The 25,079-nt window shown below is 64.6% G+C and overlaps 1 protein-coding gene across 11 annotated transcripts; it reads right to left on the reverse strand.

The window, feature by feature from the left end:
• Positions 1–298: 298 nt before the first annotated feature.
• Positions 299–24,975, reverse strand: CROCC (ciliary rootlet coiled-coil, rootletin). Of its 11 annotated transcripts, XM_064470621.1 has the most exons (36): positions 24,958–24,975; positions 23,838–23,981; positions 22,209–22,357; positions 21,200–21,385; positions 21,041–21,124; positions 20,865–20,956; positions 20,616–20,781; positions 19,873–19,979; positions 19,570–19,776; positions 19,404–19,500; positions 17,813–17,908; positions 17,572–17,718; positions 17,296–17,495; positions 16,769–16,930; positions 16,458–16,602; positions 15,328–15,696; positions 11,744–11,937; positions 11,532–11,659; positions 11,017–11,168; positions 10,712–10,813; positions 9,855–9,989; positions 9,295–9,426; positions 8,975–9,213; positions 7,676–7,835; positions 7,431–7,598; positions 6,311–6,647; positions 5,556–5,683; positions 5,363–5,483; positions 4,482–4,645; positions 4,196–4,399; positions 3,892–4,089; positions 3,656–3,805; positions 3,031–3,189; positions 2,457–2,588; positions 1,741–1,905; positions 1,465–1,661 (listed from the first exon to the last, which is right to left on the reverse strand). In XM_064470621.1, exons 3-36 carry the CDS (start codon positions 22,341–22,343, stop codon positions 1,611–1,613), a joined length of 5,412 nt encoding a protein of 1,803 aa, XP_064326691.1. In that variant the 5' UTR covers positions 22,344–22,357; positions 23,838–23,981; positions 24,958–24,975; the 3' UTR covers positions 1,465–1,610. The 11 variants fall into 11 exon arrangements, with proteins under 11 accessions (XP_064326683.1, XP_064326682.1, XP_064326687.1 ...); XM_064470613.1 differs by lacking the exon at positions 24,958–24,975 and having other exon boundaries at positions 299–1,661; positions 2,457–2,646; positions 4,539–4,645; positions 22,209–22,319; positions 23,838–24,072; XM_064470612.1 differs by lacking the exon at positions 24,958–24,975 and having other exon boundaries at positions 300–1,661; positions 2,457–2,646; positions 3,674–3,805; positions 22,209–22,319; positions 23,838–24,072.
• Between the last annotated feature and the right edge of the window lie 104 nt (positions 24,976–25,079).

Raw genomic sequence — 25,079 nt, forward strand, 5'->3', positions numbered from 1 at the left:
ACGCTCACCCCGGGCGCACAGCTCTTACACATAGCGTGCAGCCCCGCTATGCTGTGCGGCGCTTACAGAGCAGGCACAGCTCTATGGCGGTCTCACATAGCGCGCGGTTCTCGTGCGACCCCCTACAGCGCGCAGCCAGGGGTCTAGGGCTCGCCTACAGCGTGCAGTTCTCGTATAGTACGCAGATTTCTCAGAGCATGTGTAGTTCTATACGGTGCACAGCTCCATATGGTGCACGCTCTTGCACAGGGGGCAGCCCTGATGTAGTTCCCGTACAGCGTGCAGCTCTCCTCATAGCGTGGCGCTCACATAGGGTGCAAGTCTCCTACACTGTATAGTCCTATAGCATTTAGCTCTCTCCTGCCTGCAGTTTTCTTATGTATAGCGCGGCTGTCTCTGGTATATACAGGGCGTAGTGCGGTTTTTATAAGGTGCAGCTCCCATTGGAGTCGATGGTCCCTTATGGGCGTGCAGGGCTATTCTAGGGCACGGTGTTTATTTTACAGCGCAGTGTTTAATGTTGGGCAGTTTTCCAGTTCTATAGAAAACAGGCAGATGCGTTGGGGGTTGGGGGATTTTACTCCCATTCTCAGGGGTTTCAGCTCTGGGGGCTGCCTGGAGCCGAGAGCAAAGAGTCTGGGGGGGGGGGGGGCGGTGTGGTTTTCTCCGTCGTCCTTCCCCGTCCCCTCCCCATGCTCGCAGCCTCGGGGACAGGAGGGGTTTGTCCTGCCCTTGGCGCTCAACCCCCCAAAAAGGCTTAAACCCCCCTGAAAAAGGCTTAAACAAGGAGAGGGAGGGCAGCAGCTCTCCAGAAGGATGATGCTTAATGGCTCCGATGCATCCCTGCGGCTCTCCTCCACGGTGGTGGTGGTAATATTATTATTATTATTAATTACTCTTTATTATTATGGGTTTTTATTATTATTCAGGAACCTGACTCAACCCTGGTATCCTAATGGACACCCATTTGGGCATCCCCAAAACGCCACCCACCCCCCAAAAAAAAAACCTCATGGGCTGCCAGGTTGGGGTTTTATCCACGTTTAATAGTGCCAGGACCGACCTGCGTTTTTCAGCTTGGCTCAGCCCCCCAGCCTTGGGCTGCCCAGTAGCACCAGTAAAAACCTCAAACTCCAAAAACAGCAATATAAAAAAAAAAACCTGCTATTTGCAAAAAAAACCCAAACCCCACCAACCTCGAGTAGCTTTTTTTTTGTTAGAAAAATGGGAAAAATTAAGATTCCGGTGAATGTCGGGGCTTGTGAGGGCTGGAGGTGCATCGTGTATTGGGGGGAAATAAATCAGGTGGCTCGGCTGGTGCTGAGACAGGGCTCTCCTGGGGCTGAAAAAAAGGAGTATTTCCAAAGTTTTTGTTAAAAATTGCAATAGAAAAATGGGAAAAACCACCCATTGGGCCCCAACCTGTATCAAAAATACACGAGTGTCGTCATCTCGCTGGTAAAGTGCAGCTTTTTGCTTTAGAAAAGGGAATGATGAGACAAAAATCAGTGTGGTTTTGTTTTTTGGAGCATGGGGGTGGCTTCCCGTCCCCCCCGTCCTCCCCCAGTGAGCTGAGTTGTGCCGGTCTCTGCGGGTGGTGCGGAGGGGCTTTAAATGCTGGTGGGGGGACGGTGGAGCTCCTGCCCCTTCAGCAGCGCGATCTGGAAAGGGAGAGGGGATGAAAGAGGGGGAGCAGGGGGGGGGCACGCGTGTGTCACCCCCGGGGGTCCCCCCGCTCACCTGCTCCTCCAGCCCGCGGACGCGGTGGCGGTAGGTGCGCTCCCGCGCCTCCAGCGCCCGCTGGGCTTGGAGCTGGGCGCCGCGCAGGCGGTCGAGCTCCGGCTGCAGCTCCGGCGACGGCCCCGGGCTCGGCGGGGGCGGCTGCTCCAGCACCGACACCTGCGCCTGGGGCAGGCAGGGGTGGCTGTCGCCCCAAAACTGGGCAGCGGTGGCTCCCCTGGCTGGGAGGAGCCCCAGAAACGAGCCCAGGGCCCTCCCAGTGCAAGCACCAGCATCCCTACAAACTGGGATGAGCCCAGCACCGTCCCAGTACAAGCACCAGCATCTTCCCTGAACTGGTACGACCCCCCAAAAAAAGGAGCTCAACACCATCCTGGTGCAAGCACCTGCATCTCCTCAAGCTGGGAAGCACCCCAAAAGGAGCCCAGCGCCATGCTGGTGTGCCAGCGTCCCCCAGGCAAACGCAAACTGCGACAAGCCCAGGAACGAGCCCAGTGCTGTCCCAGTACAAGCACCAGCACCTTCCCCGAACTGGTGTGAGCCCTAAAAAAGAGCTCAGCCCCATCCCCATACAAGCATCTCCCCGAGCGGGGATGAGCCCAAAAGCAGCCCGGCACCATCGCGCTGCAAGGAAAGGCTGCACCAGGCAGGTGAGCAGCACCCACGGGTGCCACCGCCTGCCCCCACCCCACCTGGGCGAGCGAGGGGCCACCCACCTGCAGCAGCTGGATGCGCTGCTGCGCCGCCGCCAGCTCCCGCTCGGCCGTGCCCAAGGAGCGATCCAGCCGGCCCTTCTCCGCCGAGAGCCGCAGCGAGTCCTCCTGCGTCTGCAGCTTCTCCCGCTCCACCTGCCGCCCCGCCACGCCGGGGGAGAGGGGGGCACAGAAATGGGGGGGCTGGGGTGTGCTTTACAGCTCCCCCCCCCCCGCTGCTGAACACCTTGCTCCAGCCGATAAAATATAGGGTGGGTTTTTTTTACATAGAAAATATAGCAGATAAAATATGTATTTTTACATATAAGTATATGCATTAGATCTATTTTAAGTGCATCTAGACTCTGCCCGTGGAGCAGCATGGAGCACGTATATAGATATATTAAAAAAGTATGTTTTATGCTTGAAAAATAATAACGCACTATAAACAAGCTGGTTTTAGGGCTTTATAATTGATTTGCACCCAGTGCTGGCATCAAGGATGCATTTTCCTTTGTCCCCAGGGGACACAGCATCACATGATGCTCCGCACGGGGCCACCCCCAGGGGCACCCAAGGGTGCCACCCGCCATCTCACCTTGTCCAGGGTCTTTTTCAGGGCGCTCTTGTCCTTCTCGAGGCGCAGGGCGACGCGTTCAGCCTCCCGCCTCTCGCCCTGCGTGCGGGCCAGGGCACGCTGCAGGCTGCCCACCCGCTCCTGCAGCCCCCCGTGCTCCTCCTGCCGCTGCCGCAGCGCCTGCGCCGGGCGGGGGGGGCGTCAGCCACAGCCCCCCCATAGGCGTGGGGCTGCGGGGGGTCCATAGGGTGGGGGGAAGGATGCTGCATGGGGGGAATAGGGTGCTGGGGCAGGGGGGAGGGTGCAGGGGTCTTCATGGGGGCAATAAGGTGATACAAGGCAGGGTGAAGGATGCTGTATGGGGGGGGCAAGAGGTTGCTGGAGCTACCTGGGGGGGTCCATAGGGTGATGCTGCGGGGGGAAGGGGAGTGATGCTGTACAGGGACACAAAGGTGTGCAGGGGGCTGCATAGGTGGGGCAAAAGTTGCTGATGGGGGTAGGCAAAGGGTTCTGTGTGGGTGCAACAGGTGCTGCCCAGGAGGGCCAAAAGGGCTCAGGGTCCTGCCTGGGGACAAAGAACAGGGAATTTGGGGACCCCCCTCACCCGCCCCTGACCAGCGTGGGGTGCACCCACCCCACCCCTCACCTCCTGCTGCTGCTGGACCTGTGCCTCCAGCTCCTCCTTGCTCCGCTGCAGGGCCTCCTGCTCCTCCCGCAGCCCCCGCAGCTGCTCCCGCAGCACTCCCTTCTCCTCCCGCGCCTCCGCCAGCGCTCGCCGGGCCACCTCCAGCCCCTCCTGGGATGGGGGACACACACACACCCCTGGTGACCCCCAAGCAAAGGCACCCTGGCGTCCCCTCAGCCGAGGGTGCCCGCTCCCACCTGCAGCGCCCGGCGGTCGAGCTCGCCCGCGGCCAGGGCGCTTTGGAGCTGCAGCAACCGCTCGTGGGCCGCGGTGCCATCGGCCAACGGCGCCGTCACGCTCCGTCCGTCATCCTTCGAGCCGCTCTCCGCCAACGCCGCGCTCAGCCGCTCCATCGCCAGCTGCAAAGCGCCGGCGCGCTGCTCGCTTTCCGCTAGCTACACCCCAAAAACGATCGCAAAATTAAATATGATCATTCGGAAGAAAATAAATTAAAAAAAATAAATCCGTGCAATACAGATTTGGAGGAATCTGCGCCGTCACCTGTTTCTGGAGCAGCTCGGCGCGGTCTTGCATCACCCGCGCCTCCGCTTGCCGCTCGCCCAGGGCCAGCCGTGCGCGGTGCAGCTCGCCCTCCAGCACCCGCTGCTGCAGCTCCAGGCGGGTGCTCCGGCTCTCCGCCACCTCCAGCCGCCGCTTGGCGTCCTCCAGCTCGGCCTCGCCGGCTCGCACCGCGCTCATCCTCTCCTGCAAGGCACCGGAGGGCTGGCAGGGAGCAGTCAGGGACGGGGACAGGGGCAGGCTGCGGCCCCGCCGTGGCAATGCCCACCTGGGCGGCTCGGCGCTCGCCCTCGGCGGCGTGCAGGCTCTGTTCCAGCGCCGTCACCTTCTCCCGCAGCACCTGCCTCTCCCGCTCGCCCCGTCGCAGCAGCTCCTCCTGCAGCAGCAGCGAGGCCTGGGCGCCGCTCAGCTCCCCGCCACCGCTGCGACGCCCTGCCGGAGCCACCCCGATGCTACCCGCCGCACCGGGGTGCGCACGGGGGGGCTATGTGGGATGCACAGGGGCTCTACCCGTTTTACTGGGTTTTACAAGGGACGCACAGGGACTTTTCCCAGTTTTATTGGGGTTTCTGGGAGATGCAGGGGACTTTTATCAGTTTTACTGGGGTTTATGGGGCAAGCACAGGGGGGTTACCAGATTTATTAGGGTTTACTGTGGATGCACAGGGGCTTTTACCAGTTTTATTCTGGTTTATGGGGGATACATGGGGAGCATTAACAGTTTTACTGGGTTTGCAGCCAATCCATGGGGGGTTTTACTGGGCTTCCAGGGGATCCACGGGGGGGGTTTTACTGGGCTTCCAGGGGATCCATGGGGGGTTTCACCCATTTTATTGGGTTTTAGAGGCAATGCAGGGGGGCTTTTACCAGTTTTACTGGGGTTTATGGGGGATCCATAGCGAATTTTACCAGTTTTGTTGGGGTCTACTGGCACACATGGGGGGTTTTACTGGGGTTCATGGGGTTTGCATGGGAGATTTTACCAATTTTACCAGATCTTTGGGGCCGTGCATGGGGTAAATCCCACTGAGCATCCTGCAGTCCCTGGCAGCATCGTCCTCACCCCCGTGCCTCAGTCTCCCCAAAAGCCCCTGCTCGCTGGAGAGGCGCCAGCATGGGACAAATCACCCCAAAACACCCCTTCATCACCTTCCTCGCTCTCAGCCACCAGCTTCTGGAGCTGCTGCGCCCGGGCACTGGCGTGGTCCCGCTCCTCCTCTGCCTCCGCCAGCCGCCGGCCCAGGCTGCCCACCTGCACCCGCAGCTCCTCCTGGGGCGAGAAAACAGGGTGAGAAAGGGGCTTTTTGGGGACGATGGGGAGGGGAGGGAAGGCAGAGCGTACCCGCTCCCGCTGCGTGTCCTGCAGCTCGCGCAGGAAATCCCGCAGGGCCGCCCGCACTGCCTCGGGCTCGGCTGCTGCATCGGGGTCCGGGGATGAGCCGGGGCTCCCCAACGCCTCCGGTCCCCCTCCTGGTTGGGGACAAACTGGGTGACACTGGGAGAACGGGGCACAGCACCCACGGGAGTATCGCAAGCTGGAGTGGGATGCGCCACAGCAGGACGTGCTGCAATGGGATGCACCCATGGAGCAATGGAGTGATGCAGGACCCCCAAGGCCACAGGGGGTGGAGCAGTAGGGTGATGGGGGACCCCCAGGGATGGAGCAATGGGCTATGGGGGGCTCCAGGGGTGCAAGAGAACCAGCAACAGGGTGATGGGGAACAAGGGATGGAGCACAGGGTGATGGACATGCAGGGGATGGAGTAATGGGGTGATGGGGGACCCCTAGGGAAGCAGAGAATGGAGTAATGCGGTATGGGGGACCCCCAAGGATGCAGAGGACGGAGCAGTGGGTATGGGGGACCCCAGGGACGCAGGGGACAGAGCAGTGAGGTGATGGGGATGCAAGGGCTAGAGCAACATGGTATGGGGACAACCTCCCCCCCACACCCCAGGGATGCAGGGGATGGGGCAATGGGATATGGAGGACGCCCAGGGGTGCAGGGAATGGAGCACCTCAGCGGGATGTGCCGCAGCGGGATGCATCCCCTTCCCCTAAGCAAGGTGGGGGCACCGGGCGTCCCCAGGAACACTCACCCTTGCCCGGGGAGCCGGCCCGCGCCCGGCCGATGCCCATGGTACGGCGTAGGGCAGACTGGATGCCGCCCAGGCGGGTTTCGGCAGCGCGGCGCAGCGCCTCGCCCCGGACCAGCTCGGCTTCCAGCCCCTGCGCCCGACCCTCGGCCGCGCTCAGACGCAGGCTCAGCTCGGCCGCTTCGCCCCGCGCCGCCTCCACCTTCAGCTGCAGGTTGCGGGCATCGGCCAGCAGCTTCTTCTCGTTGCCGCGAGCCTCCTCCAAGCTGCGGGCCAGGTCCTTCTCCCGCTGCTGAAATTCGCCCTCCACCTCCAACAGTCGCCGCTGCAGTTGCTGGAGCTGGGGTGGGTGGAAAGGGGGTGATGGGGAGGGGTGGGGTGCAGAGTGCACAGAGATGGGGTGATGGGGATGGGAGAGGTGGAGCACAGGGTAATGGAGATGCAAGGGGTAGAGTAATGGGGTGATGGGGGACCCCCAAAGATGCAGGGGACACAGCAACAGGGTGATGGAGATGCAGGGGATGGAGCAATGGGGTAATGGGGACCCCCTCAGGGATGGCGCACTGGGATATGGGGTACCCCAGGGATGCAGGGGACAGAGCAACAGGGCGATGGAAGACCCCGAGGGATGTAGGAGATGGAGCAATGGGGTAATGGGAGATCCCCAGGGATGGAGCAGTGGGGTATAGGGGACCCCCAGAGGTTTAGGGGATGGAATAATGGGGTATGTGGGATGCCTGGGGATGTAAGAGATGGAGCAACGGGGTATGGGGGACCCCAGAGATGCAGGGGACAGAGTGGTGGGGTGATGGGGACACCAGGCACAGAGCAAAGGGACGATGCACGGGACAGAGCAGAGACACAAGGGACCCCCCAGGGACACAGGGCAGAGAATGGTGGGGCAACAGGGACATAAGGGACCAAGCAGTGAGGTGACGGGGGCACGCAGGGACGAGGTGTCAAGCGAGGGAGTGGCAGGGACACCCAGGGACACTGGATACTAGTTATGGGGCGATGGGGATGCTTGGGGACAACAGGCACCGAGACATGGGGTGATGGGGGATGCTTTGGGATGCGCGGCACCAAGCAACGGAGCACTGGGGACCCTTGGGGACCTCCCTACCTCTTTCCTGGCGGCCTCCACATCGGCCTCGCTCTCTGCAACCTTCTGCCTGAGGCTGAAGGCTTCGCGGCGGCTCTCCTCCTCCCGCTGCTCCTCCAGGGCCACACGTGCCTGCAGCTCGCCCACCTCCTTGCTCCTCTTGCTGTTCTCGCTGTCCAGGTCCTTCACCTGCCCAAGAAGGAGACGGGGTAGCTCGGTGGCACCCCAATGGGTGGGGGGGTCCCCGCCATCCTCCTCCTCCTCACCTGCCGGCGCAGCTCCTGCAGCTCGCGGCGGGCATTGAGGCGGGCGCGCTCCAGCTCCCGCAGGGTTGCCCGCAGCTCCATCACCTCCCGGTCCGCTGCCGCCCGCCCGTCCTCCACCAGCGCCAGCTGCTGCTCCTTCTCCTCACTGGCACGCTTCAGGCTGCGGGAGGGGGGAGAAGGGGCTGGCATCACCCCCCCAGGGGCATCACCCTGGCCCTGAGCACCTCCTCATCCCCGGCATCGCCATGAGCATCACCCTGACCCAGAGCATCGCCCTCCAAGGCATCGCACCACCCTATTATCTCCTAACTTGAGCACCCCCTGACTGAGCATCACCCCGACACCGAGCATCACCCTATGAACCATGGCACTATCCCATGTATCTCCCAACTCCAGCATCCCCTTGTCCAGAGCATCGCCCTCCGAGGCACTGCGCCGCCCCACAGGAATCCCAGTTTGGGCATCCCTTTGTCCCAAGCATCCCACTGTCCCCTGTGTTATCTGAAAAGCGGATTTGTCACCCTGTGTGCAGTGAGTTTTATCAGTTTCTCAGCCCTTCTTCAAGGATACTGAGTGTCTATTCTTCTGATTAAAGATAGTTTAGCATCCTTTTAGTTTTAACACAGAATCACTAAGGTTGGAAAAGGCCTCTGGGATCATCAAGTCCAACCCCCAACCCAACACCCCCAGGCCTCCTAAACCATGTCCCCAGGTGCCACGTCTGCACGTTTCTGAGCACCCCAGGGACGGTGACTCCCCCACCTCTCTGGGCAGCCTGTGCCAGGGCCTGACCGCTCTGGCAGGGAAGGCATTTTCCCAATATCCAACCTAAACCTCCCCTGGCGCAGCCTGAGGCCGTTCCCTCTCGCCCTGTCACTGGTGACCTGGGAGCAGAGACCGACCCCCCCCCTCACTCCAGCCCCTCTCAGGCAGCTGCAGAGAGCGAGAAGGGCCCCCCTCAGCCCCCTCTTCTCCAGGCTAAACCCCCCCAGCCCCCTCAGCCGCCCCCCAGCACACTTGTGCTCCAGACCCTGCCCCAGCCCCGCTGCCCTTCTCTGGACACGCTCCAGCCCCTCCAGGCCCTTCTTGTCCCGAGGGGCCCAAACCTGAGCCCAGCACTCGAGGTGGGGCCTCCCCAGGGCCGAGCACAGGGGCCCCATCCCTGCCCCTGAACAAAGCTAAGTTTCTGTCACCACTTGCAGCTCCCAGCTCGGGCATTCCCGCGTCCTGAGCACCGCCCTGACCCCGAGCATCCAAATCATCACGCTACCCCATGCATCCCCCGACCCCGAGCATCACCTGATGCGCTCGCCCTCGGCGCGCCGCAGGGCCGCCCGCAGCTCCTCGTTGGAGCGCCGCAGGGCCTCCTTCTCCCTCGCCTCGTCTCCCAGGGCTCGGCGTGCCTCCTGCGCCTGCCGCCGCTGCGCTTCCCGGCCCTCCCGGCTCTCCCGGGCCTCCCGCTGCGCCTCCAGCAGCTCCCGCCGCCCCGCCGCCCGCGCCTCCGCCACCAGCCGCAGCTGCGCCCGCGCCTCCTCCGCCTGCAGCCGGGGTGCCCGGGGCTTAGCGGGGGGTATGTGGGGGGGTGGGAAGGGGTCTGGGGCTGGGTGGGGTGCATTCACCTCCCGCAGGGCACCGTCTCGCTGCTTGGCCGCCACTGTCGCTTGGTCGCGAAGAGTCTTCGCCTCCCGCTCGTGGGTCGCTGCTGCCTCCTCCACCTGCGCCCGCAGGCTGCGCAGCTCCGCAGCCAGGCGCTGCCGGGGGGCACGGAGCTCTGAGCCCCCCCAGCGGCACAGGGGGTCTCGGGGGGGGGCGGGGATTGCAGCAGGGACGGTGCAGGGATGGGGATGTTCGGGTACCACTCCTGAGCATCCCCATCGCAAGGGGCTTGCAGTGGGGGCGGGGGGGGGGCTTGCAATTAGGGGGCTGAAAGAAGGGTGGTCGTTGAGGGGGTTGCAAGTGGGGGGGGTGTAATGGGGGGGCTCACAAGGAGTTTCAGGCATTGGGGGGCTGCAATGCGGGGGCCATAGGGGATGCCCAGGCATGGGGGCTGCAGCGGGAAGGGGTTGCTTAGGCATCGGAGTTTGCAATGAGGGGGACACCCAGGCATAGGGGCTTGCAGTGGGGGCCACATGGGGCTCCGTGCCATTCAGGGGGGGTCCCAGGACCCCCCACCACACACCTGCTCCTTCTCCTGGTGGCTGGTGACCTCTCGCCGCTGCTGCTCAAGCTCGGTCGTGGCCTCGGCCAGGCTCCGCTGCAGCCCCTCCAGCGTCTCCGCCAGCGCTGCCCTCTCCTCCTCCTGCAGCGCCAGCGCCTGGGGGGGACACGGCTCAGCCGGGGGGGGACACCGCGGCTGGGACGGCGGGGACACCCCGGAGCTGGGATACAGGGGGGGACACCAGGGCTGGGATGGGGGAGACACAATGGCGCTGGGATGGGGGACACACAATGGAGCTGGGATGGGGGGACACAATGGAGCTGGGATGGGGGGACACAATGGAGCTGGGATGGGGGGACACAATGGAGCTGGGATGGGGGACACAGTGGAGCTGGGATGGGGGACACAGTGGAGCTGGGATGGGGGGGACACAGTGGAGCTGGGATGGGGGGACACAATGGAGCTGGGATGGGGGGACACAATGGAGCTGGGATGGGGGGACACAATGGAGCTGGGATGGGGGACACAATGGAGCTGGGATGGGGGACACAGTGGAGCTGGGATGGGGGGGACACAGGGGAGCTGGGATGGGGGGGACACAGTGGAGCTGGGATGGGGGGGACACAGGGGAGCTGGGATGGGGGACACAGGGGAGCTGGGATGGGGGGGACACAGGGGAGCTGGGATGGGGGACACAGGGGAGCTGGGATGGGGGACACAGGGGAGCTGGGATGGGGGACACAAGGGAGCTGGGATGGGGGACACAGGGGAGCTGGGATGGGGGACACAAGGGAGCTGGGATGGGGGGGACACAAGGGAGCTGGGATGGGGGGGACACGATGGAGCTGGGATGGGGGGGACACGACGGAGCCACCCACCTGCTGCTTCTCACTCTCGCGCTGCCGCCGCGCTGCTGCCAGCTCAGCCGCCAGCTCCTCCTGCTCCCGCGCCAGCCGGCCCCGCTCAGCCTCCAGCTCCTCCTGCTCCCCCCAAAAACCACCAGCGAACCCCAAAAATCAGGGTCACATCCCAAGAATCAACACTGCGCCCCGTCACTCGGTATCGCACCGCAACAGTCAACACTGCGTCCCAAAAATCGGTATTGCACCCCAAAAATCAGCATTGTTGCCCAACAACCACCACCGCACCCCAAAACCCACCGCCCCCCTCGCCCCGCGCCCACCTTCTCGCGCTGCAGGCGGTCGAGCTCGTCGCGGTGCGCGTCACGGGCGCTCTGCAGGGCCACCGCCACCGCCGCCGCCTCGGCCGCCGCCACCGCCTGCCGCCGGGCCTGCAGCTCCCGCTCGCGCTCCTGCCGCGCGGCACCCAGCTCCGCTGCGGGGAGACCCCCACGCCCCGTCGGGGGGGGCCCCCGGGAGGGCAGCGGGGACACGGGTTAAGTGACAGGAGAAGGGACACGGGGAACGCGGTGGCAGAGGGCTTGTTGTGACCCTGTTGCAGGGGGATGGGGACAGATGGAGAGATGGGGGTTGGCGGGGGTGAGGATGATGATGGGGACAGACGGGGGTGGATGGGGATGAGACTGAGGATGACGATGAGGATAGAGATGAGGCTGGAGATGGAGATGAAGATGGGGATGGATGGGGATAGACGAAGAGGGGGATGATGATGAGGATGGATGGAGTTGGCCAGGGTGATGGCCAGGGACAGACTGGGGGCTGGGGATGGACCCCTCACCCTCCAGCGCCTCCTTGGCCTGGAGCAGGGTCCGGCCCTCGGCCTCCAGCTGCTGGTTGCGGGTGTCGAGCTGGGCCAGCTGCTGCTGCAGCTGGAAGATGTTGCTCTCCAGCCCTTCTTTCTCCGACCTGCCGAAACGCCACTGGCCATAGCACCAAAACCCAGGGTCTGGCGGCAGAGGGACACCCTCGCACCCCTGCGCTGGCACCCACCTGAGCCCGGCCGCCTCCTGGGCCTGATCCTGGCCATGGCGCTGGGCAGCAGCGAGCTGGACGGCCAGGCTGGCCCCCTCCTTGGCCAGCCCCTCGCGGGCCCGGCTGAGCCGCAGCAGCTCCTCCCGCAGCCGCTCCTGCTCCCCCCGCGCCTGCGCCAGCGCCTCGCCCGCCGCGTTCTGCTCCTGCACCGCCTGCCGGGGCATCCCCACCGCCCAGTTACCCCACCCAGCCTCCCGGTTACCCCACGCATCCACCATGGTCCTCCTGGTTAGTCCATGCACCCTCCCAGTTATCCTGTGCACCCCCCCCATCCCTCCCAGTTACCCTGTGTACCCTCCCCATCCCTCCCAGTTGTCCTCTTCACCCTCCCAGTTGCCCCATGCATGCTTCCTGCCTCTCCCAGTTACCCTGTACACTCTTCCCATGCCTCCCACTTGCCTCACACACCCTCCCTATCTCTCCCAGTTGCCTTTTCCATCCTCCCCACCTCTTCCAGCTGCCCTATGCACCCTCCCAGTTGTCTTATGCATCCTCCCTACCCCTTCCCACTTGCCCCAGGTACCCTCCCTCCCTCCCCAGTTACCCCATGCACCCCTCCCAGTTGCCTTATGCATGCTCCCCATCCCTCCCAGTCGCCCCATACACCCTCCCAGCTACCCTGTGCATCCTCCCCACCGCTCCCTTGTTGCCCTGGGCACCCTCCCAGCCTTCCCAGCTGCCTCCTGTACCCTCCCAGTTGCCTTGTGCATGCTCCCCATCCCTCCCAGTCACATCTACACCATCCCAGTTGCCTTGTGCATGCTCCCCATCCCTCCCAGTCACCCCTACACCATCCCAGTCACCCCATGCACCCTCCCCATTGCTCCATGCACCCTCCCTCCCTCCCCAGTTACTCCCTGCATCCTCCCACTTGCCTTATGCATGCTCCCCACCCCTCCCAGTTGCTCCATGCACTCTCCCAGTTGCCCCCTGCGCACCCTCCCCACCCTTCCCAGTCACACCTACACCCTCTCAGTCACCCCATACACCCTCCCAGTCGCCCCATGCACCCTCCCCACCCCTCCCAGTCACATCTACACCATCCCAGTTGCCTTTTGCAAGCTCCCCACCCCTCCCAGTCACATCTACACCATCCCAGTTGCCTTGTGCATGCTCCCCATCCCTCCCAGTCACATCTACACCATCCCAGTTGCCTTGTGCATGCCCCCCTTCCCTCCCAGTCACCCCATGCACTCTCCCAGTCACCCCATACACCCTCCCAGTTGCCCCATGCACCCTCCCAGTCACCCCATGCACTCTCCCAGCTACCCTGCGCATCCTTCCAGTTGCCCCCTGCGCCCTCCCTCCCTCCCCAGTTAACTCCTGCACCCTCCCAGTCACCCCATGCACTCTCCCAGTCACCCCATGCACCCTCCCCACCCCTCCCAGTCACATCTACACCATCCCAGTTGCCTTGTGCATGCTCCCCATCCCTCCCAGTCACCCCATGCACCCTCCCAGTCACCCCATACACCCTCCCAGTTGCTCCATGCACTCTCCCAGTTGCCCCATGCACCCTCCCAGTCGCCCCATACACCCTCCCAGTTGCTCTATGCACTCTCCCAGTCGCCCCATGCACCCTCCCAGTCACCCCATGCACTCTCCCAGCTACCCTGCGCATCCTTCCCGTTGCCCCCTGCGCCCTCCCTCCCTGCCCAGTTAACTCCTGCCCCCTCCCAGTCACCCCATACACCCTCCCAGTTGCCCCATGCACCCTCCCAGTCACCCCATACACCCTCACAGTTGCTCTATGCACTCTCCCAGTTGCCCCATGCACCCTCCCAGTCGCCCCATACACCCTCCCAGTTGCCCCATGCACCCTCCCAGTCACCCCATACACCCTCCCAGTTGCTCCATGCACTCTCCCAGTTGCCCCATGCACCCTCCCAGTCGCCCCATACACCCTCCCAGTCGCCCCATACACCCTCCCAGTTGCTCTATGCACTCTCCCAGTCGCCCCATGCACCCTCCCAGTCGCCCCATACACCCTCCCAGTTGCTCTATGCACTCTCCCAGTCACCCCATGCACCCTCCCCACCCCTCCCAGTCACATCTACACCATCCCAGTTGCCTTGTGCATGCTCCCCATCCCTCCCAGTCACATCTACACCATCCCAGTTGCCTTGTGCATGCTCCCCATCCCTCCCAGTCACCCCATACACCCTCACAGTTGCTCTATGCACTCTCCCAGTTGCCCCCTGCGCCCTCCCAGTCGCCCCATGCACCCTCCCAGTCACCCCATGCACTCTCCCAGCTACCCTGCGCATCCTTCCCGTTGCCCCCTGCGCCCTCCCTCCCTGCCCAGTTAACTCCTGCCCCCTCCCAGTCACCCCATACACCCTCCCAGTTGCCCCATGCACCCTCCCAGTCACCCCATACACCCTCACAGTTGCTCTATGCACTCTCCCAGTTGCCCCATGCACCCTCCCAGTCGCCCCATACACCCTCCCAGTTGCCCCATGCACCCTCCCAGTCACCCCATACACCCTCCCAGTTGCTCCATGCACTCTCCCAGTTGCCCCATGCACCCTCCCAGTCGCCCCATACACCCTCCCAGTCGCCCCATACACCCTCCCAGTTGCTCTATGCACTCTCCCAGTCGCCCCATGCACCCTCCCAGTCGCCCCATACACCCTCCCAGTTGCTCTATGCACTCTCCCAGTCACCCCATGCACCCTCCCCACCCCTCCCAGTCACATCTACACCATCCCAGTTGCCTTGTGCATGCTCCCCATCCCTCCCAGTCACATCTACACCATCCCAGTTGCCTTGTGCATGCTCCCCATCCCTCCCAGTCACCCCATACACCCTCCCAGTTGCTCTATGCACTCTCCCAGTTGCCCCCTGCGCCCTCCCAGTCGCCCCATGCACCCTCCCAGTCACCCCATGCACCCTCCCAGTCACCCTGCGCATCCTTCCCGTTGCCCCCTGCGCCCTCCCTCCCTGCCCAGTTAACTCCTGCCCCCTCCCAGTCACCCCATACACCCTCCCAGTTGCTCTATGCACTCTCCCAGTCGCCCCATGCACCCTCCCAGTCGCCCCATACACCCTCCCAGTTGCTCTATGCACTCTCCCAGTCACCCCATGCACCCTCCCCACCCCTCCCAGTCACATCTACACCATCCCAGTTGCCTTGTGCATGCTCCCCATCCCTCCCAGTCACATCTACACCATCCCAGTTGCCTTGTGCATGCTCCCCATCCCTCCCAGTCACCCCATACACCCTCCCAGTTGCTCTATGCACTCTCCCAGTTGCCCCCTGCGCCCTCCCAGTCGCCCCATACACCCTCCCAGTCGCCCCATACACCCTCCCAGTCGCCCCATACACCCTCCCAGTCGCCCCATGCACCCTCCCAGTCGCCCCATACACCCTCCCAGTCGCCCCATACACCCTCCCAGTCGCCCCATGCACTCTCCCAGCTACCCTGCGCATCCTTCCCGTTGCCCCCTGCGCCCTCCCTCCCTGCCCAGTTAACTCCTGCCCCCTCCCCGTCGCCCCGTGCCCGCTCCCAGCTGCCCCCCCGGCCCTGCCCGTCACCCACCTGCCCCAGGTGCTGGCGCAGGCGCAGGTGCTGGCCCCGCAGCCCCCGCAGCTCGGCCCGCAGCCCCCGGCAGCCCTCCTCGGCCGCCCGGCGCGCCCGCTCCAGCCCCTGCCGCTCGGCCGCCCCGGCCCGCCGCCCCCGCTCCAGCCGCCCCCGCAGCAGCGCCAGCTCCCGCCCCAGCTCCCGCGCCCGGCTGCGGCCGCTCTCCCGCTCCGCTTCCAGCCGGGCCACGCTGCGGCTCAGCTCCGTCTTCTCCCGCGCCAGCCCGGCCGCCAGCTCGCTCGTCTTGGCCAGGGCGTCCCGCAGCCGGGCCTCCTCCGCCTGCGCCGCCCGCCGCGCCGCCGCCAGCTCCCCGCAGCTCCCCTGCGCCTGCGGGGCACCCGCCGCGACCGGGGTTGGCGGGGCTCCGCGCCGCTGCAGCGCCCAGGGCGGGGGGCGCCCAGCGCGCGGGGGGGCACCCGCTGCTTGGGGATGCACCCGCTGCATGGGGGATGCACCCGCTGCATGGGGGGGCACCCGCTGCATGGGGGGGCACCCGCTGCTTGGGGGGGCACCCGCTGCATGGGGGGGGCACCCGCTGCATGGGGGGGGCACCCGCTGCATGGGCTGCACCTGTTGCTTTGGGTGGCACCCGCTGCTTTGGGGTTGCACCCACTACACGGGGGATGCACCCACTGCATGGGCTGCACCTGTTGCTTTGGGTGGCACCCGCTGCACGGGGGATGCACCCGCTGCACGGGGGATGCACCCGCTGCATGGGGGATGCACCCACTACACGGGGGATGCACCCGCTGCACGGGGGATGCACCCGCTGCTTTGGGTGGCACCCGCTGCACGGGGGATGCACCCGCTGCACGGGGGATGCACCCACTGCATGGGCTGCACCTGTTGCTTTGGGTGGCACCTGCTGCATGGGGGATGCACCCACTACACGGGGGATGCACCCACTACACGGGGGATGCACCCGCTGCATGGGCTGTGCCTGTTGCTTTGGGTGGCACCCGCTGCATGGGGGATGCACCTGCTGCTTTGGGGGATGCACCCGCTGCATAGGGGTGCGCCTGCTGCACCCCTTCGTGCACTGGGCGCACCCACTTCTGGGGGGCACGAGGGGGGATCGGGGGACCCACCTTGCTCAGCGCCTCAGCCAGCGCCTCCCGCTCGCCCCGCGCCACCTCGGCCTCCAGCGCCGCCCGGCTCAGCGCCTCCCGCGCCTCCAGCAGCTCCCGCTGCGCCCCGGCCCGCTGCGCCTCCAGCTCCTCCACCTGCTGCTGGCTGCCGGCACCCGGGGGGGCACCCATGGAGGGGGGGTTTTGCAGCACCCACTCGGGGGAGGGGGGGCGTTGCAGCACCCACTATTTTGCAGTAGTCATTCGGAGGGGGACGCTGCAGCACCCGCTATCTTGCAGCACCCACCCTTTGCCCCCCCCCGCGCCCCCACCTGCGCTCCAGCTGCTGGCGGGCGGCCTCGGCGGCGCGGGCGGCCTCGTCCCGGGCGTCCTCCAGCCCCTCGCCCCGGCGCTGCAGCTGCGCCCGCTCCTGCTGCAGGGCGCCCGCTCGCTGCTGCTCCCCCGCCAGCGCCTCCTCCGCCCGCAGCCGCTCCCTGAGGGACAGGCGGACGCGGGTGGGCAGGCGGACAGACAGACAGGCGGACGGGCAGACAGGTGGGGGTGGGCGGACGCGGGTGGGTGCGCCAGGGTGGAGGGGTGCACAGGTATGCGCACAGACAGATGGACAGACATAAACCTACGGGGATGGATAGATGGACAGACAGGCAGGCAGGCCAGGATGCAGGGGGATGGATGGACATGCAGGGACACACAGGAATGGACAGACAGACAGATGGGATGGGTGGACAGGGACGGACACACAAGGATGCAGAGAGACAGCCAGACACAAGGAAGCAAGCACAGGGGCAGCCACGCGGGGACAGCCGGGGCTCGGGACAGACGGACGGACGGAGGGTACCTGCGCAGGACCTCGGCCTCGGCGCGCAGGCGGGCCACCTCGCGCAGGGCCTCATCCTGCGCCCGCCGGCACCCCCCGGCCTCGGCGCTGAGCTGCTCCAGCCGCCGCTCCAGGGTCTCCAGCCGCCGCTCGCTGTCCCCCAGCTCCCGCCGCAGGCTTTCGGCCACCTCCCGGCTGGCCTCCGCCTGGCCCCGGGCGTCCTGGGGACAAGGGGAGGTCAGCCTTCATCACCCTCCTCGTCGTCAGCATCACCCTGCGTCCCGCCCCGGCGCCCACCTGGAGCTGGAGGTGGCGGCGGCGCAGGGCGGCGTGCACGGCGGCGGCGGCGGCGCTGGGCGAGGGGCTGCGGCGGGGGGACCCGGGGGCACGCGGGGGGGACTCCGGGGGCGGCGGTGGCTGCTCGGGGTCGTCCGCCAGCACCACCTGCGAGGGCACGGGGAGACAGCCCCCCCCCCCAACATTACCAAGGGGAGACCGAGGTGGGGAAGGAGACCCCCCTGGCTGGGTGCCCCAGCACCTGGGTGACGTCCTGCAGCCTCTGACGGAGCAGCTCCACCTCCGAGCGCAAGGCCTCCACCTCTGCCGGCGACGGCTCCTTGGCGCGCGAGGCCTCCTGCAAAGCCCATCAACGTGGCGTTGTGCCCTGGCACGCAGCGTGCGTTGCACCCCAGCACGCACCGTGCCCCGGCGTGCATCGTGGCTCAGCGTGCATCATATATCAGCGTGCATCACCCTCTATGCAGCATCAGAATTCAGCACGTGTCACGCCACGGTGTGCATCGGATCCTGGCGTGCGCTGCACTGCAGCACACGTCATCCATTGCGTCCTGGTGTGCGGCCCAGCGTGCGCTGTGCATTGCACCCAAGCACGCACCACACTAACACACACCGTGCGTCACACCCCGGTGCACGTCACAGCACAGCAGGCATCGTGCATCACGCTTCTGCATGCATCGTACCCTGGCCTGCATCGCACAGCACACTCTAGCATGCATCAGGGCTTGGTGTGCACCGCACCCCTGGCTTTGGGGTATCACGCTCCGGTGTGCATCATGCACAGCACCCTGGCATGCATCCTGCCCCGCTGTGCGTCCTGGCTTGGCGTGCATCCTGCCCCACCGTGCATCATGGCTTGGCACGCACCCTGCCCCAGCGTGCCCTGGGCATTGCAGCTTGGCGTGCATCCTGCCACGGTGCATCATGCATTGCAGCTCAGCACGCATCCTGCTCCAACATGCATCGTGCCCCACCGTGCATCATGGCTTGGCACGCACCCTGCCCCAGCATGTATCCTGCCCCACCGTGCATCATGGCTTGGCATGCATCCTGCCCCAGCGTGCCCTGGGCATTGCACCCTGCCCTGGCGTGTACCATGCATTGCACCCCACCGTGCATCACGGCTCGGCACGCACCCTGCCCAACACGCATCCTGCCCCACCGTGCATCACGGCTTGGCACGCACCCTGCCCCAACACGCATCCTGCCCCACCGTGCATCACGGCTCGGCACGCACCCTGCCCAACACGCATCCTGCCCCACCGCGCATCGTGGCTTGGCACGCACCCTGCCCCAACATGCATCCTGCCCCACCGTGCATCATGGCTTGGCACGCACCCTGCCCGAACATGCATCCTGCCCCACCGTGCATCACGGCTCGGCACGCACCCTGCCCAACACGCATCCTGCCCCACCGCGCATCATGGCTTGGCACGCACCCTGCCCCAACACGCATCCTGCCCCACCGCGCATCATGGCTTGGCACGCACCCTGCCCCAACACGCATCCTGCCCCACCGTGCATCACGGCTTGGCACGCACCCTGCCCAACACGCATCCTGCCCCACCGCGCATCATGGCTTGGCACGCACCCTGCCCCAACACGCATCCTGCCCCACCGTGCATCACGGCTCGGCACGCACCCTGCCCAACACGCATCCTGCCCCACCGTGCATCATGGCTTGGCACGCACCCTGCCCCACCGTGCCCCGGGCGTTGCACCCTGCCCTGGCGTGTACCATGCATTGCACCCCAGCGCGCATCACGGCTCGGCACGCACCCTGCCCGAGCGCGCACCCTTGCGCCCCCCGGCTCAGCATGCCCTGCGCTCACCAGGTTTTGCAGCTGCAGGGTCAGCGCCTCCACCGCCCGCTCCTTCTCGGCATCCTCAGCCCGCAGGCGCTCCAGGGTCGCCGCCAGCTCCGCCAGCCTGCGGCGAGACACCGGGCAGCAGCGGATCCCCTGTGACCCCCCACCCCGCCCCAAACCCCCGCGGTACCTGGCGCTGAGGGCGGCTTTCTCCAGGTCGGCGTCGCGCGCCCGCGCCGCCAGCTGCTCCTCCAGCTGCGCCAGCCGCATCGCCTGCTTCTCCCGCGCGGCGCCGGCCTGGCTCTCGGCCAGCCGCAGGTTGGCGGCCAGGTGAAGGCAGGCGGCGTGGGCAGCCCTGCCCGCCCGCGACGCCTCGTGGCTCAGCTCCGATAGATCCCTGCGTTGGCAGGCGCAGGATCGGGCCCGGCCATCCCTGGGGAAGCCCCCGGTCCTCGGGGACCTCCAGGGACACCCTCCCAGGGATCCCCCTGACCTCTCGGTGGTGGCTTTCATCTCCCCGAAGTGACGCCTGAAGGCCACCACCTGCCTCCAGAGGGTCAGGAGGCAGCTGTGCTCGTTGCTGAAGTAGGTGTTGAAGGACTGCCCGCGGGACGGAGCGGCGTCGGTGCTCGCCGAGTCACAGACCACGGCAGCGGGGGGCCCTCCCCGCGCGGCCACCCCTGCCTTACAGCCCCCCCAGCCCCCCCCACCTCCCCCGGCCCCCATCCCTCTCCCTTTGGGCCCCAAACCCCCACCCAACACCTCCATGATTGCACCCCTTTTCCCCGTGGGTCCTCCGCAGCCAGCGGCCCCCCACCCCGATTCCCTTCCACCCTTAACAGAGAGGGATGGGGGATGCATCCCTCTGCCTTGTGTCGCCCTCCCAGCCCATGCCACGTCCCCTGCACCCCCAAATTCTTCTCTGTGCAACGTCCCCCATGGCCCCACATTCCTCCCCGCAGCTTCACGTTCCCCCCCTGCATCCTTTCCCAGGCCACATCCCTGCACCCCTCTGCCTCGCGTCAACCTCCCATCGCGTGCTGCACCTCCTGCACCCCCAAATTCTTCTCCACGCGACATCCTCCGTGGTCCCGCACCCCTCCCAGCGATCCTTCATCCCTCCCCGCATCTCTCTTCATGCCACGTCCCTCTGCCTCGCACTCCTCTCCCTGCCAGCCCCCGTCCTGCTCCCTGCCGCATCCCAGGGCCCCCCACACCCCCGGGGTCCCCCCAAACCTCCTCCTCGCGCCTCCACTCCGCCTCTCGCTGCTCCAGCTCGTCCCGCGCCCGCGTCCAGTCGGCCGTCAGCTTGCGGATGTCCTCGCTCAGCGCCGCGTTGGCCACGTTGGCTTGTTCCAGCTGCTCCCGCAGCATCGAGTTCACCTGCACCAGGCTGGTGCTCCTGGGGGGGGGGGGGGGGGTGTCACACGCGGCCGGAGCAGCCCCCCGGGGGGGTCCCGCAGCTCCCCAGGGACCCCCGCTCACCTCTGCTGCTCCTCTTCCAGCCGGATCAGGGCGTTCTCCAGCTCGTTGCTGCTCTCCTCCTCGGGCTGCGAGCCGCTCACATCCAGCTGGCTCTGCAGGGTCACCAGCCCGCTCGCCATCACCCCAATCTGGGGGGGGGGTTGGCGCAGGGGCACCCCCCCAAAACCATCCCTCACCGTCAGCCTCTCCTGCTCCAGCTCCGTCGCCTTCTCCAGCAGCTGCTGCTCCACTTCGCCGCATTTCTTCTTATACTGTAACACCTGGGCGGGGCGGATGGGGTGGGCGATGCTGTGGGGGTCCCCAAAATGTCCCCGTGTCCCCCAAAAAGGATTTACCTTGGCTTGGAGCTTCTGCACCAGCTGGGCTTGCCGCTGCTGGCCCTCCTGGTACGCCTGCAGCTTGCGCTTGTAGGCGGCCTGTTCCTCCTCCAGCAGCCGCCGCAGCTCGATGTTGTGCTGCGCCAAGCTCCGGTTCTCCGCCGCCTCCCGCTCGCCCGTCTCCAGCCGCAGGGTTTGCTCCAGCTGCGATGGGACGCGGCAGATCCCGGGACATCCCACCCACCCATCGGGAGGTGAAACCCCCCCCCCCCAGCACCCACCGAGCGCCCCCCGACTTCACCCACAACGCCCCACCCCCGACAAAGCGATCGCTTCAGGGTGGTCCTACGGCAAACCCCCATCCAGCCAAAGCTGAGACCCCCCGACAAATTTTGCATCCCTCCTCCTTTACATGCACAGGGAGGGGATTAATAGGAAATTTTGGGGGTGTTTTTAAAAATAACCCAACTTTGAGCCGGGGGGGTTTGGCAAAGCCCCATCCCACTTTGCACCAGGCTGGCCGATGGATAACGGGCCCGTGGGCACAGTGGTGGCGATTCGCTTTGGGGTATTTTCCTGATATTTGCTCTTTTTTTGGTAAACAATCAGGCACAAACAGAAGGGCTGCCCCCCAAAAAGCCCAGCAGCCCCTTGATGCGGGTCTCCCCTGGAGCCACGCTCAGCATCTGGCCGCTGCCCAAAGCCCTTATTTTGCCCCGTTGCCACAGCAAAGGGATGCAAAAGCGAGGGGTGGGACGTGGGGGGGGTCCCCTCTTCCCAAAAAGCAGCGGGATAAATAAAATAGGGAGAAGGGTGCTTTGTGCATCCCGCAGGGCAAGCCCCGGCAAGCCGGGACGGGTCCGGACAAGCCGGGTGCGCTGCAGCGAAATCCCCGTCGCCGGGACGTTGCAAGATGCCACAGAATCTTCCGCTGTGAGCGTGGTGACTGCAAGGGTTACGGCTTGTATGGCCTTGATTTCTGGGGCTAAAACGGGTGGGTTTGGGTTTAACCCAGCTGGCGACTTACCCGCTCGCTGATGGCGTTGTACTTGATGGCCAACTCATCGCGTTCGGCCCGGCTCTGAGCCAGCAAGTCCTCGACGCGCGACAGCTCCTGCTGCAGGATGCGGTTCTCCTCCTGGAGGGACAGCAGCGAGGACATGGCCCCCGCGGCCGCTGCGGGACGGGGACGGCGCTCAGGGCGGCTCCGGGAAGCGGCGGGACGGGGATCGGCCCCGGGATGGAGCCACGATGCCCTTTGCAGCCAAGAGCTGCTTTGTTCCTTCGGCAGGGGAGGGGGGGCTGGGCTGAGCCTTCCCCACGCACTTGGCCGAGGCCACAAAAAGCACTTCCCCCCCCCCCAAAGCTGCAAACGCTGCGCCCTGTGCAACTCAGACATGCCGAGCGACGCGGTTTGCGGCGGCAAAACCGCTTCGGATTTGTGTGTGCAGTTGCGAGAACACGGCGAATTTGTGTTTGCAACGGCAAAGCTGCTGCGGATTTGAAGTTGCAACCGCAAGACCGCTGAAGTTTTACAGTCACGATCACAAAAACACCGTAAATTTGTCATGGCAGTCACGAGAGCGCTGCAGATTTGTGTTTGCGATCGCAGAACTGCTGCGCATTTGCAGTTGTGACCGCAAGAGTGCTACAGAATTGCAGCTGCAATCGCAAGAGCACTGCGGGTTAGCAGCTGCAATTAAAAAATCCCGCTGCAGCTTTGCAGCTGCAATCCCAAAACCGCTGCAAATTTGTGTTTGTGACCACAAGAGCGCTGCAGGTTTATAGTTATAACCACAAAACTGCTGCACATTTGCAGTTGCAATTGCAAGAGCGCTACAATTTACAGCTGCAATCGCAGAACTGCTGGTTTGTAGTTGCAACTGCAGAACAACCACAGATTTGCAGTTATGATCGCAAAACCGCTGCAAGTTTGTGTTTGCCATCGCAAAACCTCTGCAGATTTGCAGCTGCAATCACAAAACTGCTGCAGATTTACGTTTGCCATCGCAAAACCCCTGCAAGTTTGTGTTTGCGATCACAGGAGCACAGCAGATTTGCAGTTATGATCACAAAACCCCTGCAAGTTTGTGTTTGCGATCACAGGAGCACGGCAGATTTGCAGTTATGATCACAAAACCCCTGCAAGTTTGTGTTTGCGATCACAGGAGCACGGCAGATTTGCAGTTATGATCACAAAACCCCTGCAAGTTTGTGTTTGCGATCACAGGAGCACGGCAGATTTGCAGTTATGATCACAAAACCCCTGCAAGTTTGTGTTTGCGATCACAGGAGCACGGCAGATTTGCAGTTATGATCACAAAACCCCTGCAAGTTTGTGTTTGCGATCACAGGAGCACGGCAGATTTGCAGCAATCACAAAACCGCTGCAGATTTACGTTTGCAATAGCAAAACCTCTTGCAAATTTGTGCTTGTTATCACAAGAGCGCTACGGATTCACGGCTGCAATCGCAGAACCGCCGGGGCGGATTTGCAATTTGCAATTTGCAATCACGAAAGTGCCATTTGCACTTGCAAAACCCGCTGCAAAAGTGCCATTTGCAATCGCAAACCTGCCGCCCCCCCCCCCCGCCGTGGTTCTGCGGCTGCTCCCGCGAGAGCGGCCGCCAGTTCCCGCTGTGGGGGGGGACCCACCTCAACCACAGCCTCCGCCGAGGGCTCCGCTTCACTCATGGGCTCCCCAGCGGGGTCCGCCGAGCCCTTCGCACCCCCTTGCCGTGGCCTCCTTGCCCCGAAGCCCCTTCGTGGGGTTTTTGGGGCTCCGTTTCGGCTCGTTGCCTGCCAGCGGAAAGCGGATGCGTGGTCGGGATTATCCCGAAATCCTCGCCTTCCCCTCCCGGCGTGACGGCAGGACTTGGGGACCCTCCTCTTCCTGGCCGCCTCGGGGGTCCCAACGCCTCCAGCAAGGCCGCGAGCAGCAACGTTTTAGCATCCCCCACCAAAAATATCACCCAATGCTCCCCCCGGCGAGCAGGGCTTTGTACACAAAAACAACCGACGAGGCTCTTGGCGGGGGGGGAATGAGCAAAATAAAGGAAAATATTAAAAAATAGCAACGCCCGGCGCTTCCCCGTGCCCAAAATCAGTGGAAATGTGCTTACTTTGCTGCGCTGTCCCCCCCAGGCAGGATGGTGCTGGCTCCCCCAGGGGAAAGGAGCTCCTTGGAGAGAGTAAGCCAGCGCTTTCGTTAAATCCTGGCCCTCGCTAAGCTCATTAAAGCCCAGAGGTTTTGCTCTGGCAGGAAAAGCCTCGGGGTGGAGCGTGCCAGGGTTGCTACGGGGCAAGGCGGCATTAAACCCCCGCCCCGGGGACGCGTCACCCCTGTGCCCGAGCCTCCGCGGCCACCCCGGGGGCAGCAAATTTTACCCCCTGGGGTAACTAAGGGCTTCCTGCCCCCGCTCCAGCAAGGAAAGCCACCAGAAAATCCCCAACCCGAGCTCAAAATCCCCCGTGCTGGGGGCTGGAGGTATCCTGTTCCCGAAATAAGCCACGGATCTGACCCCGAGCGACCCTGCAGAGGGTCAGCGTCCCCCAGCCGCTCTCCTCCCAACCCCGCAGCCCGGGACAGTGCCCTTTCTCCTCCCCGAGAGCCACAGATTAACGGTGAGGGAGAGACAGCGCGGCGCAGGCAGACGGGACCGAGGATTTGCGGCATCTTGGGTCCCTCCGGCCAAGCAGGAGCTGCCGCGAGGCTCCCCCGCCTCGCTTTGGGGACACAAGAAACCTCATTTTCCCCCCTCGTTTCTTTCCTTACCTTCCCCTCCCGCAGTCCTTCACAACCAGAAAACCACTGCTAAGCAACGAGCGTCTGTTGTGCTTCGCTGGCCGACACCGTCTCCTCGACACCAGCGAGGAGGGGGAAACACAAAAGCTCAT

This window comes from Phalacrocorax carbo, chromosome 20 (genome assembly GCF_963921805.1).
Source record: "Phalacrocorax carbo chromosome 20, bPhaCar2.1, whole genome shotgun sequence".
Classification (NCBI taxonomy): domain Eukaryota; kingdom Metazoa; phylum Chordata; class Aves; order Suliformes; family Phalacrocoracidae; genus Phalacrocorax; species Phalacrocorax carbo.

Coding starts and splice junctions, on each gene's coding strand:
- CROCC (XM_064470610.1), bottom strand. CDS start 23,876: ATGAGTGAAGCGGAGCCCTCGGCGGAGGCTGTGGTTGAG. Junction 20,957..21,040: donor TGGAGCAGGAGAGGCTGACG/GTGAGGGATGGT, acceptor GTGACCCTGCAG/AGCCAGCTGGATGTGAGCGG. Junction 16,931..17,295: donor GAGGCCGAGGTCCTGCGCAG/GTACCCTCCGTC, acceptor CCTGTCCCTCAG/GGAGCGGCTGCGGGCGGAGG.